The sequence below is a fragment of the Acanthaster planci genome, linkage group LG13 (genome assembly GCF_054643075.1).
Source record: "Acanthaster planci isolate LZ-2023a linkage group LG13, COTS_SCS, whole genome shotgun sequence".
Taxonomy (NCBI): domain Eukaryota; kingdom Metazoa; phylum Echinodermata; class Asteroidea; order Valvatida; family Acanthasteridae; genus Acanthaster; species Acanthaster planci.
In genome coordinates, this window is record NC_141789.1 from 22,342 (window position 1) to 35,905 (window position 13,564).

The 13,564-nt window shown below is 37.0% G+C and overlaps 1 protein-coding gene across 8 annotated transcripts in view; it reads left to right on the forward strand.

Annotated features, from left to right (window-relative positions):
* Positions 1–13,564, forward strand: part of LOC110990014 (regulator of G protein signaling 12-like) — a 32,259-nt gene that overhangs the window by 13,171 nt on the left and 5,524 nt on the right. For 6 of the 8 annotated variants that reach the window (XM_087144604.1, XM_022254774.2, XM_022254773.2 and 3 more), the window contains 13 exons: positions 218–304; positions 2,191–2,337; positions 2,683–2,874; positions 7,964–8,057; positions 8,584–8,646; positions 9,336–9,433; positions 10,123–10,287; positions 10,695–10,718; positions 11,190–11,263; positions 11,524–11,647; positions 12,018–12,108; positions 12,267–12,409; positions 13,184–13,346. In XM_087144604.1, the coding sequence (XP_087000730.1) occupies positions 218–304; positions 2,191–2,337; positions 2,683–2,874; positions 7,964–8,057; positions 8,584–8,646; positions 9,336–9,433; positions 10,123–10,287; positions 10,695–10,718; positions 11,190–11,263; positions 11,524–11,647; positions 12,018–12,108; positions 12,267–12,409; positions 13,184–13,346 (1,465 nt within the window). The remainder of the gene's footprint in view (positions 1–217; positions 305–2,190; positions 2,338–2,682; positions 2,875–7,963; positions 8,058–8,583; positions 8,647–9,335; positions 9,434–10,122; positions 10,288–10,694; positions 10,719–11,189; positions 11,264–11,523; positions 11,648–12,017; positions 12,109–12,266; positions 12,410–13,183; positions 13,347–13,564) is intronic. The other 2 variants (XM_022254776.2, XM_087144606.1) reach the window with 2 other exon arrangements.

Genomic DNA, 13,564 nt, shown 5'->3' on the forward strand with positions numbered 1-13,564 from the left:
CACTTTTTTAATCTAATTCCATGCACTAAAGCCCATTTAGTCATAACGCTTGTTTTTTCATTTCTAAATTTCGCATGGAGGAAGCCATTATTTTCGTAAGCATTTGTTATGAACACAAGATGCAAGGTTACATTCTACGGGAAAGGCATTTTTTACATGTGCATGAGCAGAATGTTAACAGTTAAAAGCTTTTTTTGTTCATTTATATGTATTCTAGGAATTTCTCAAGCGAGAATTTAGCGAGGAAAACATCATGTTTTGGATTGCTTGTGAGACAATGAGTAAGATGACCAAGAAAGAGGAGGTAAGGGAACCATAAAAATTAAGCCCACTTTTGTTATAATATGAAGTTACTGGTACCAAGGATACATGCACATGAACAGTGGATGTCTACATTGCATCACCAAACTTACATTAGCCTATTTGAGGTATGGGGGACAGTGACACCATAGAAGTGCTCTATTTAGGTTGGATACAATTTTCTAAATTTAATCCAGATTTACCCATTTCAAAAAATATCTTCTTGTTGTGTCTACCATGTGTTAACCCCTTCACGCCGGGACGCGGCTAGACACGCCATAAAAATTGAGATCCCTCAGCCCGCTTTTCAGCTATTATTCTCAACCCACACTCGAGCGAACACGGTGAAAGAAGGCAGATCCTGGCTCTTGTATATATGGTAATTGGCCTTTGTGTGTAGCCCAGAAATGAAAAGACCGAATTTGCATCATAATCACCAGCTTCACAATAGTCCCCACTTTGAAAGAGGCAACGGGAATGTGGAAGCGTGAGTAGAGCCGCATGCCACCGAACAATCAGCCTTTTCACCGTGTAATTCAAAGTGTGCAGGGAAAACAGGGCCACAAACCGACAATTTGCGGTTTGGCAGGTGGCCTTCCTAGCTAAACGAGGCTGGAATTCTTGGAGTCAGCTTTCGGGAAGAAATTCCCGGGGCGAAGGGTTTGAAAGGCTAATGGGAAGGTGTACAGGTTTATGGATTCTGCAGATATTGTTGACATGAAGTGGAATTGCCATTTGGAATCATCACCTGAGGATAGTTTTATCGTACAGGAAGTTCAAACATGCAGATTGTTTACCTCAACCATAAATTCAGCACTGTTTAAGGAATGTCTTATTAGACTAAAAACTAATTCTACTGGGATATTGACTCCACTGCAGATACATGTATGTATACATTGTCAAACATTCCTTTGGAATCTGTTTGGAGAACATGTATGCATTTTATCTGTGACAAATATTGATAACCCCATTTCGTGCTCCTGGTCAATTCAGAGACAGAATTTCAGAGGGTACGAAATGTTCTTACACAGAAGACATCACTCCATCAAACCCAGGAATACATATGTGGAAACAAGTTATCTTTTATATCTCATCAAAAAGTAGTTTAATCCTTCCATCAATCATGTTGAAATCAGGCAAAAGTATTCAGCTCATTCAACTGTGAGGTAAGTTTATCAAAGAAAGGAGAATATGAGAGGAAGCACCCAGCATTTATTTCAGAGCTACATGTACTGGTACCTGTGCTTTAAAGAGCTTGACCAAAATTGGAGATTTTTCATAGAAGTTAATGCCTTATTTTTGTTTACTTTCTAGTACCACTGATTTCTCAAAAAGTAAACAAAGCCGATCTCATGGTGAATTTTTGACTTTGTGAGTAGGAGTTCATGCATGTCATGGGTCTGGATGTTGCTTTTCTCTATTTTGTGCCTGTTTTGACAAGTCAACCAGAGTATACACATGAAGATATACATACATGTACTGGACTGAAGTGTATTGCTTATTGTTGAAGTGTTCCTTTAGATAAATAAGACGTGTCGCAGGTATGAAATATTCTCCCCCCACCAAATTTTGGTTTATTCCTATGCATATCTTGCATGTACTTACTTGTTTCAATTGCTTATTTATTTCATTCATATACATTAAATCAGCCAATCATAAACACCTTCATTGCAGGTTTCATTTTCAGTTAGTTAAATTGTGGTTGAAGACCAGAAGAGACACATCAGGTTAAACATTTTTTTTTTCTCTTATAAAACATTTTCGAAACCAATTTGCTGTGTACTCTTCGTAATTGTTGACCGCAACAACCCAGGGTCCCACATATGTAATATACATTGTTTTGTTGATGATTTTACCCACGACTGTATTGTTCTGTTACATTTCTTTTAGCTGAAGCGTATGTCAGAGCACATTTACAGCAAGCATCTCTCAGATGAAGCATCAATGCCAGTCAATTTGGACAGCAGCTGTCGATCCAAGGTTTTACAGGCCATAAAGAATCCATGCCCAGATATGTTCAAAATCCAACAACAACAGGTTTGATTTCAGATTCCTTTTATATCAAGTCTTAATAACTTTATGGACCCAAAGTTGAAGCTTATGTTAGTCCAGGGACTAGTTGATGATACAATTTGTCATTGACAGTTTGACACCACATATCGGCAGCTGCTGCATAAGAATGCTGGAGTGCCATTATAAAGTGTTACAGACAAATACAGTAGTTTAACAATGTTCTCTTGTCAAGTTATCCATTTTTTTTTTTGGCAAGATAATTGGAAATAAAGTTGCATGGTCCCTAATAGATACATAAGCTGTTTGCATGGTACTTGATGTAATGATAAACAAGATGGTCAGTTTGGTGTGTTTTTCTGAATCCCACAGATCTTCCAGTTGATGAAGTATGACAGCTACACACGCTTTCTGAAAAGCCAAGTGTATCAGGATTGTGTGTTAGCAGAGATGGCAGGTAATCCTCTACCAGGTTTCTGTCGTCAACGTAGCGATGGAAGTGTCAGCAGTACTGAAGAAGCAACAGGTGATAATAAGAGAGCACAGAAAGGCAATAAGAAAAAGGTGAGACAATCAATGGGTGGTGACGAGTGCTTTCCTTCTTAATTGCCTTCATTTTCTACTGCCTTTGCCTATCTTTCCTACGTATGTACTGTGCAAATACATACAGAGAAATAACTTAAGGTTTTGGAATTACAGTAATGCTGAATGCAACATCAGACCATCAGAATTAAGGAAGTACCCGTCTTCTGTTTCAAAACACAACTAGTTTGCACTACACAACATTGCACATAGGAATTTCGGCTTTCACTCTGCTCACATTCCTCTTGACTATAAAAAAAGTCACAGATGTGATCTTTTGCACATGTATTTCTAGTTGTATTCCATAACTTTTGGTCTGAGAATAAAAAGACTTAGTTAAAAAAAAGGAGTAAGTCACAGGATTTGCGTGTAACACTCATGTGAAATAGGAGAGTGTTTATATTAAAATTAAAAACAAAAAGTGTCACTCTTCATGCTACAGATACCAGTGTCAGATACTGAATTAGAGCTTGCACTCTGAATCATAAATAGTGTGTTACAATACATGTATGTACCATTACCTTCTAACACTTATAACAAGGGGTACATTTGTACTTTCATTCACTTTCTGTTAACTCATGGTATGTTTATACAGTGGGATAATTGTTGGAGGAAGAAAAGCTGTAAATGGCTCTGAAACAATGATAAATGTTTTAGAACAGTGATGTCTTTCAGGAGGCCATCAAAAAACTCCCTGTATGGTGTCGTCTGTAAAATCAGACAGTCTGCCTGCCCTATGTCCAGAGCCACTAACAAAACTCCCCTACATGTATGTACCATACAAGGAGTGATTTTCTGTTGGAAATGCCAGTAATTTACTGAAACACTGTAATTAAAAAGTCAGTATTTCTTATGACTGTTTTAGGTCCATTTCTGTTGCTTTTCCTATATCAATTTCTTAACTTTGAAACAACAAAATCTATTTAACTACTCCCTGCCAGGCGACCCGTTTTCGAGTATATAGGCTTTATATGCAGAGCTGGGGAGCCCGGAACTTGGACAAAAGACCATGCTCAGCACAAAAGACTCAGCTGCTGAGCATTACGGAAATTTTTTCTCTCTCAATCGTGGAGATAATCCAGCCTTGTTTTGAAACAGTATGCCACAGTTTAAGGCATTTAGAGAGAGCGGATTACCACCAGGGACAAAAGCTCTCCACCACCGCAGCAATGAGCTGTACGCTAATCTGGCCCCCATAAAAGAGGTCAGCAGTGCACGGTGCCAGTTTCAGGAACAAAAGAATTTTACGAAACACCGCACAATCTGGGATCTTTTTCTAAGGCTGCAGGCCTGGCTGAACTATTCAGGGGTCAATGAATTTTACCTGTCAGCTTTAGAGTAGTACCTAAAGAGTCCTTCATTTTAGTATAAATGGCCATTAAATGGAATTATGAATTTTTGAAGAATTTTGAAAACGGAAAATCTTGAAAAGGACCAGGCATCTTGTCTTGCTCAAGAAAAATCCACCCGGCAGCAAGTGGTTAATGTGAGTGTGGTGAAGGTCAGGTCTCATTCCTCTTGTCTCACAGCATATTAATTAACATGTAGTTGAAGCTTACTTAATATTCTTTATTCCTGAGAAATTGTTTATGTTTTCTCATGATTTTTCAGGTTGCACTTGCTAGTTTATACAGTACATGTTACATGTTTTGAGCTGACAAATATATGATCCATGTTAGACACAGACCTGTGACAAATTCTTAGGCAGTTAATACGTACCATCAAATTGTTGTTTGTGTATATTCCAACATTATAAAAGCATAACAGGGCATGCTGTTGATCAACATGGGTAACCTCAATGGAAATACTTTAATTGACTTGAAATGTAGTTCCCTCCTGCAGCTTTTAAGTCAATGGACTTTCTACCTTAAAAGAGCTGGGGGTGGCAAATTGGCTGTCTCTGATCCATTTTAAAACCCAGCGTGCATTTCAATGACATTTATTGTGTTCATCTCTCTTGTTACCATCATTTGAAGTTTATGGGCTCACACATGTCAGTTCCACATGCATCAAGTATTTCAATGGAAAGGCACACATTTTTGGCCGAACTGTTTCAGAAAAGTCAGCACTGAGAGAACAAGTACTGCTGTCTTTAAAATGGCAATATCATTGTTTCCAACATTCATTGTATGAGTACACCTGTAGACATTTAATATTCATAAAATATAAGAGATTGAATCACTCTTTACTCATTGTCTGTTTACAGTTTCTGGGCCTTCGATTGTCCACTTCACTCTCTAACCATTGATGAACATCTTCACTGACCTGCACAAATGAAATCTTACTTGCTGTGTATCAGAACTCTTGGTTAATGAGCAAGTAGGAAGTAATCTTTTGGAGAATACACGTCTGTTTCAAGATTGACTTTTAAACAATAAGATCCTGAGCATTGCAAACAATGAAGATACTTAAAAACAATGAAGATATTTAGAAATACTGATGTTATTGTTTTCTGCCTGCACATGAAGTACACGTATGAACATGTACAAATATCTTGTAAATGTCAATGTAAGAGACATTTAGATTCCTAGCCTACAAACAATTGTACAATCCATTAAAGAGCATAAGTGTACATGCACTTTTATGGCACCGGTACATTGCATTGAATATGATCCGTTGATAAATAATTTGGCCATTTGTATACATGTAATTTTAATTATAATACCAAACTTTATATTGCAGTAATTTACTTCATTGAACATCCATTTTGTTTAAATCGCAGCACACCTGTGATATGATCAGGTACAATGCATTGTAGATAGAATAAATGAAGCAGTCCTGAATCTTAAAAAATGAAAGAAGGACGCAATAATTTTTCACCCTACAGGTACATGTCTGTACACATATTTGTAATATTTGAAAAGATGGTAAAATCTTTCATTTTTGAAAGGAAAACTTGTAATGTAGATTGAAATGGTATATGCAATTCTGATTGCAGCTTGACTTGTTAACAACTAATCGATAGATAAACATGGTACTGTATGTGTTGCGATAGACTCATTAATACCCTTTCATGGGGAGGGGGAGGGATAACGTGCACACATGTCTGGATTTATTTGTAAAGAGTATACCTCGCTTTAATCTGACTCATCCCTGTCACATTGATAATGATTTGATGCCTCTACATGTACATGTACATTGCACGTACCTCCATTGCTGTGCTCTTTGCTCACTGATCCATATGTTTTGTACCCACTATCCTGTATGTGATGGTGTGGTTGTGGAATGCATACAACCATAGTAATGCTTGGTATTGGAACAAGCAATTAGTTAAGTTTTACCTGTCATAGATTTTATAGTTTAAATGTGATCATTTTATACGTGTATGTAGTTACATAATTAAGCTTTCACACCATCATGGACTGCACATATAAATAAATCACTTTCCTGTGTCATATTTCCATCTGTCTTTCTAATTCATTGTTTGTGTTGGTACTTGTATTTCATGTACATTAGTGGAAATCTGTGCATTGATCATCATCTGTACTCTCTTCCCAACCTTACATGTACATGTATATACGTAGCCTGTTTGCCCATTTTTGTGACAGCTATTTTTCTGACTGTGTGTGTCTGTACTGCTCCGTTTGATTGGTCATCATGGTCAAACTAGCCCTTCCCAACCTAGCCTTCATAGTCACTTAATATTTCTTTTTCTTGATCTGTCACAGTTCTGGTCCTTTCAATTACAATGTAATCCACAGCAAAAGAGCCTCTTCCACGTTAACTGTCACACCTTGTCACCTGACTACTAGTTCCATTTTTTTTTTACATAATACTTGGTGACAACTTCAAACCAATCAAACAAGCAATTATAGACCTGCCAGCTGAGGATCTGGTGCCTTTCACTTCCTCTGTAGCATCCTTACTGTGGACTTAAAGTAAGGACTAGCTATCCATACAAATCTGACGTTTCAGTACATGCCCGTGTACATGAGTTAAATCAATCCTTACCTGTAGATACATGTAATACAGTATGATTTTCATTCACGAAAGACCTGTCAGAATTGCTATAGCAGTCTGTCCATATGCCCTGGGAGTTACATGTAGTTATCTCTGATAAACCAATTTCTGGGTACTTGGAGAGCTGTGCAGGCAGATATGTGGTATAAAATGACCTTGAACTTTAACCTCTAGCACCAGGTAAACCAATCCAGGAAAAGCCACAGTTGACAAAGTTGTGATCCAGGAATTGCTCTGTACTCCCATTCATCATTTGTGATCTGTTTACAGCATAAAACCATGTGTGCTTATCTTGGTGGTTTCTGTTCTCATTGCCTTTCCCGTGAAGAATATCCTGCATATCTAAAGAGGAAATGGTTACTTGTGTATCAGTTGTCATTTGTAGAACCACTATCAACAGAATGAAATGACATTAGAGATGTGTGCTTACTCCATGTACCTACAGTGTATTCAAGGTGATGTTGGCCATACTGTAGTTCTGTTACATATTGCAGGAAGTTCTCATTTGTACATTGTATTATAGGATGTGCATGTACCTTTGAATACAGGAATTGCTCCTTATTGTGATTGGTTCCTTAATTGTGTGCAGCAAACATGTGTCATACACAATTACACGAACTTGAACCAAACAATAGAGGGCCTTTTAACTATTCTATATTGCTTTCTGCAAAGAACCTGTTATGGTATGCCATCACTTTCAACACAGCAAAATGCTGAGAACCATTTCACAGCATATAAAGGAGTTGGATGCTTCCAAATCCCTTACTTCAGAAGAACTGATTGTAAAACTATTAAGAATTCATATTATGATCAGTAGAGTTTTAATATCAGAATGTGCGTGCAAGTGGACAAGGGTTATTTATGATACCGTGCTTGCATAAAGAACACCTTTATTGTTAGTCAAACTTAACTAATAGATGATAACGTATCACAGTGTGGTTGCTTTTGTAAAACATACCGGTATGCGTCTTTGTGCGCCAGAAGTAAGTGTTATGAGGAAATGTGAATCATGGTTTTCGGAAAGACAGAGTTTTTACATTTCCACTCTTGACGATTAAACTATTGGTTTTACTACATTAAAAGTACTCTGTTAATCTGTTACTCATTTCAGTATCAGCTTTGGAAATCTTCCAAATCCTACGGTGTGGATGCAACTGCAGACAGCCCAGAGAAAAAACGCAAGTCACTTTTGCCATGGAACAAAGGTAGGGCCATTCGACTTTAAAACAATACCAAAAAATAAACTTCAAGCCTACAGGGAAGGGTAGGGGTGCTGCAGGACTCAAACTGCATGCTCATTACCTCAGACTCCGACTTTGATGGAGTTCAGGAATGTACTAGAACACGCTTAAATGTACATACATACACTTTGAGTACACACGAATACGTATCCTAGCACCCAGTATATCCCCTGGCTAAATTGTGTTTCACCAGGGTGGTAAAAATTTGAAGGAATGTGACGCAGCCTTAGTAATGAAAAGGGGACATGTAATATGAAAGTGTCTGGAGTGAAATCTACTTAGTCTACATGTAATTATTTGGCTAAAGCAGGGAAGATAATAATAGTGCTCAAGGCAAGTAAATGTGAACAAGTCTAGAGAAATTTCTGTAGAATGTGTCTCATTTCTTAATTTGATAACATAATGCTGTTTTTCTCTCATTTAAAGGAATCAGTTGATAGTAGTTTAATTTAAAAGTATGATTTTTCTGCATGTAACTCATTGCAACCAGGTAAAGCTTTAACTAAACCTAATAGTGGACTGGAACCATCTACAGTGTGTACATCAGATTCAGGTAAGTATTACTTGTCAAGACAACAAAAGCTGGATGTGTGCACTTTATGCTGTTGGCATGTGCTCACACTGTGGAAAGTGCATAGAAAGTGGAAGGTTGTGCACAGTGCTGTTTGAATCGTTGCAAAACTTTAGTGCAGATTAAGCACATTCCAGCCAGGTATCTTCAGAATACAACAAAACTCCCTGTGTCAAGTCTTGAAATGGTTAGTCTCTCATTAGACACACACACAATTTCAAAATCAAAGGTTTCTGTGAGACTTGCCCTGGCCAATCTGCCACCTTACAGTAACATGTATGTTTCACATTCAGCCGGAAGCTTTGGTTTTTTGCCAGTCCCTTTCACTCAAATGCATGATTGACGGGAGAAACCATTTTGAGAATCCAGATTCTACTCGAAAAGACTTTTTCTGATAATTTGGAAGCTTTCTCTCTATAGGATTCTATCCCTATTTGATTGTCATTTTCTTTGTTTTACTTGGTGTATGAATTTATGAAGTATTTCTGTTGTGATAACTGTGCTACTTTCAGTTTCTAGACTTACATAAAAGCCTTTCATTAATATGTGTAGATGCTATGATACTGCAGACTTTTTCCTTGTTGGTTTTTACATACATGTGTTGGTGTGTTTCTTGCCAGTGTTTTGTTAGTAACTTTGATACCTTTGCTCATTTTTATACTAACTATTAGGACCTCTGAGACTGTCACATAGTCATCCATCAGCAAATAGTGGGAATCTGATGAACAAGACGGCCCCTGTAACAAGCAGAGCCAGTCAGAATGAAGAGGTACCTGTATCTATTCAGTTGAAAAGGGCTGTGGCATTAATGGGCATTACTTTTGGACTTATCTCATTGAACAATGCACTTCTAAAACATTAAAAAAATTTCTGTGCTTTTCCTGTTGCTCTGATTTCAAAACAGGTTGATGGGGCTCATTTTAGGGTTTTTCCGTTTTTATTGTGATCGCAAAAAAAAAGGTTCGTTGAAAATATTTCTGTGAAAACTACCCATTGACCTATTTAGTCGCACTGAAACAACAAATTGCAGAAACAAAAAAAAAGAAATTTAACACCAGCTGTTGAAAGTTTGACCTTTTTTTTTGCTTGCTGAAATACTAGGTAGTTCCAACAGAAAGGTTTTGTCTTTTCCTCATGAATATACAAACTTGCACTGGCATAAAAAAGGCACTAAGAACCTGTAAAATGGTTAAAAAAAACTTTAAAATGAAAGTATTAGTAAATGGGACAGAAAGGTGAATTGTCTTGGACCTGATTTAAAATATTGTATGGCATATACAACATATAGAAATCTAGAAGTAAGAGTACGTAGCCTTGGCAATTTGACTAAGATGAAAATTAAAACAGTACTCGCCAGAAGATGTACATGTACTACTGGCTAGATTGTACTGCAATATCAAATGTTCTCACTTCATTTACAGTGTAAATATATGTATGTGTATAACCCCATTTTAATAGGCTATTCCAATGGAAGGTACATGCCGACTGGTTTTCCCTAATGACGATGTGGTTGTGTTGCCTGCAAGACATGGGTTTACTGTACGTGATGTGCTTACACCTCATCTTGATGTGCGACAACTAAGCTTGCAGTCTGTCGAAACATTCCTTGCTGATTCTAAAGAGGTGTATATCATTCCTGCTTCAGCTTAATAATCATTTACATTTGGAGATGCTCTAGTCAATGGACTACCAGTGCTGTCACAAGTAATCAACAACTCCTGACATGTAAATTGATGTCCATAAACCCTACAAAAATGTTGAAATAACTAAGTCTTAATTATCTATCTGTTGAATGCGCATGCAGCTGAATTCTGATTGTCTACACTTGTAGTAAATTTGTTGTTCCATTCACTTCAGTAAAACAGTAGATCGCCTGTGCTTCTCAGTCAGAACTGAGCATCTCTGAACTCACACTAATGTGAACAAGTTTCTTATTGCATATCACATGGAAGTAAAAACTCCATTAGTTTCTGAATGTTATACTATCTGTGTGTGTATTAACAGTGACATTCTTTCACCATTCTTAACAGTCATATCCTAAGAGCAGGAAAAAGGTACAATGTGTTTGTTTTTGCCTGTGTTTAACTGCATGCTCACTTCATTTTGTTGCAATGTCGCTATGTGTATGTCTGTACAAACTTGACTAAGGTGGAATGGTCTCTGTCTTGATTAAACTAGAATATATGGTGAGGGGACTTCAACTGGTTTCTGTCTTCATGTATTATAAAAGTTGTCTGTCTTGTCTTTACATGTTTGTGGAGGGATGGTTATTTTTTGTTACTATTGCGAGGGATCTGTTCAAACTTGTAAATGTTGGTCCATTTGATAGTAAATACTGGGATGAAATGCTGCTTTATCAAATGCTGCAACCATTTGTATTGAAACTCTTTTGTATTATTTGCTTTCAATATAACACTGTCCAGCAGTCATCAAACTGTTTTGCGTTGACTAAGTTGCTCTCTGGATAGTCTGCATCCTTTCATTGTAATATTATAATGCATTTCCTCTTTTATTTCACCTAATAGATTGTTGACTATCAACAAGACATGGCTACCATGGCAGGTGCTGAGATTGTTATTGAACAAAGAGTAGTCTTCAAGTAAGTATTAAACCATTATTGTTTATTGTAATGTAAATGTAGAAATCAAACACATTCAGTTATGTCTAACAACAAACGACAGTTGTGGGGACTTCCTGCACACGTCTCTCTGTCATGTTTCTGTAGTGTACATAACTCTTAATTATTTAAGACTTCAGTTAGAACAAACTTAAAATGCTGTCCCCTCCAAGCATAGTACGTTCAATCTGCAATTTTACTTTTAAGCCATAGAAAAAAAGTGAGATTGTTTTCATTTCCAGGATGGAACTACCAAGCCACAGAGTCATTGGTGTCAAGTCTAAACCAACCAAAAAATTGATTGAGGTATTGCGGCCAGTCACACATAAATACAACCTGCAACTAGATGAACTTGTCGTGCACCTGGTAATGTCTCCCTTTTGTCATGTTAAAAGTTCCTTCATTTTAAAAAAGGAATATCTTAATCTCAACCTCACTATCATAAAAGGGCCAGTATAAATCAGCAAATATTGTCTACTATGTTATTAGTACCGCTGAATTAAGTTTATTTTGTATTTCACAAGTGAAGATCTTGTATATTATTATCAGGTACTTTGCTGGTTAATTGCTATCATTTGTGTATTTAATATATGGTATCTTATAGCTGTAGCCCTCCCAAATCACCCCAAATGCCACAAAGGGGTTGTTAGCATTTAATATGTTGAAAGTAGTTTCAACCTCAGCTCACAGATTACTTACATGTAGTTTATGTTTGTTTTTACTGTGGTCATTACAGAACAGTTCACCAGTCCCTCTTGACCTGGACATTACAGTTGCATCGTTAGATGGGCAGAAGATTCTGATTGAAACTTTGGAGCAATATGGTGGTAAGTTGATTGTGCAAAAACATGTTTACTTTGATGCATCGTATAATGCATATGTCGCATTGAGACTGATTAGGGCCTCTGTCACCTTAACAATGAGTGAATAGGATGATATGATGCACAAGACCAAAACTTAACATTGTAAATCTCTGTCCTGTCAGCTGGAAATTATCAAGTAAGAGCCAGAGTTGATCCAGCTCCAAATGGGACAATGCATAGAGCAGCATCAGAAGATAGCATAATTAGAAAACAAGATGCAAGACGAACTCATCAACCAGTTCATCTTCCAAGACGTCTTTCACAAGTAAGTGTACCATCACAATCAGGCCAAGATGACCCAAAAAGCTGCACCCTTCGTGCAACAACAATATGAGGCTAGGGTTTGACTTTGTCTTCACTTTCTCAGGTTTTCATTTGATATCACTATTAAAGATTGCCCCACTGAGCTGTAAAGATTAAACACAGGGAAATTACTGTGGATGAATGACAAGTGTAATATTCATGTTTTTTTGCACGATTTCAAGGTTTGTCTGGTACCATACGTGTGCATCAGAGAGTACTGTCAAACCTTCCTGTAGCTGCACCATGATGCTCCAGAATTGAGTTGCATGTACTCCTAATACCCATTCATGTAGTGAAACTGGCATGGTGTGTTTTTTTTTAATTGTAAACAGTAACTAACTAAAAAACAAACAAACCATGCAGAATGAAATTTGTATCAGCCATGAAATTGTGCGAACTGAAAAATGCCTATGTCTTTGACAAAATATTTTAAATAACATATGAGATATGTGTAGCTCTTGATCATTATTTTTCTTCAGTTTGTTTTCAAGATATTTTTGTTTCTAAAGGTTCAAATCAACTATTTTTATTTTATGTAATCATTAGGTTTTAATAATTCAGGCCAATAGTCGTGTTTCCCAAGGATATCATACAAATTTTCATTTACATACAGTGTCAGTTGATGTGCTGCTGGGCCTCTCAGTCCTTTGGTAAATTAAATTTGCAGATTCATTCCATGAATCAGGATTTTGAATTTGATTTTTGATTTTCCCCGTTTTTTACATTTGTTTTCCAGAATGAGTTTTCTGGAAAAGAAAACCAACGTGATAGTGGGAGGACATCAGTTCCTGACATCAAATGTCAAGCTGTTACTCTAAGACCAAGTAATTCTGATACTTCGGTGCAGACAGTGAAGTCTCAGAATAGGAAATACCGAATCACAAATAACGATGCAGAAGGTGAGTTTTCAATGTGTGGCAACGTGTTGCAATTTTCTCTCTTTTCAAAGTCACTAGTTTACTAAATGGCACACTGCATCACTGTTTCTGGTTTGTTTCACAGAGTGTGATCATACTCCATGACCCACATACATTAACAAAAAAGAAAAGACAAAACATGTTGGGCTTGGGGTTTTCTTTGGGTGTTAATGAGAGAGCTTTTTGACAAGCTAAATAAT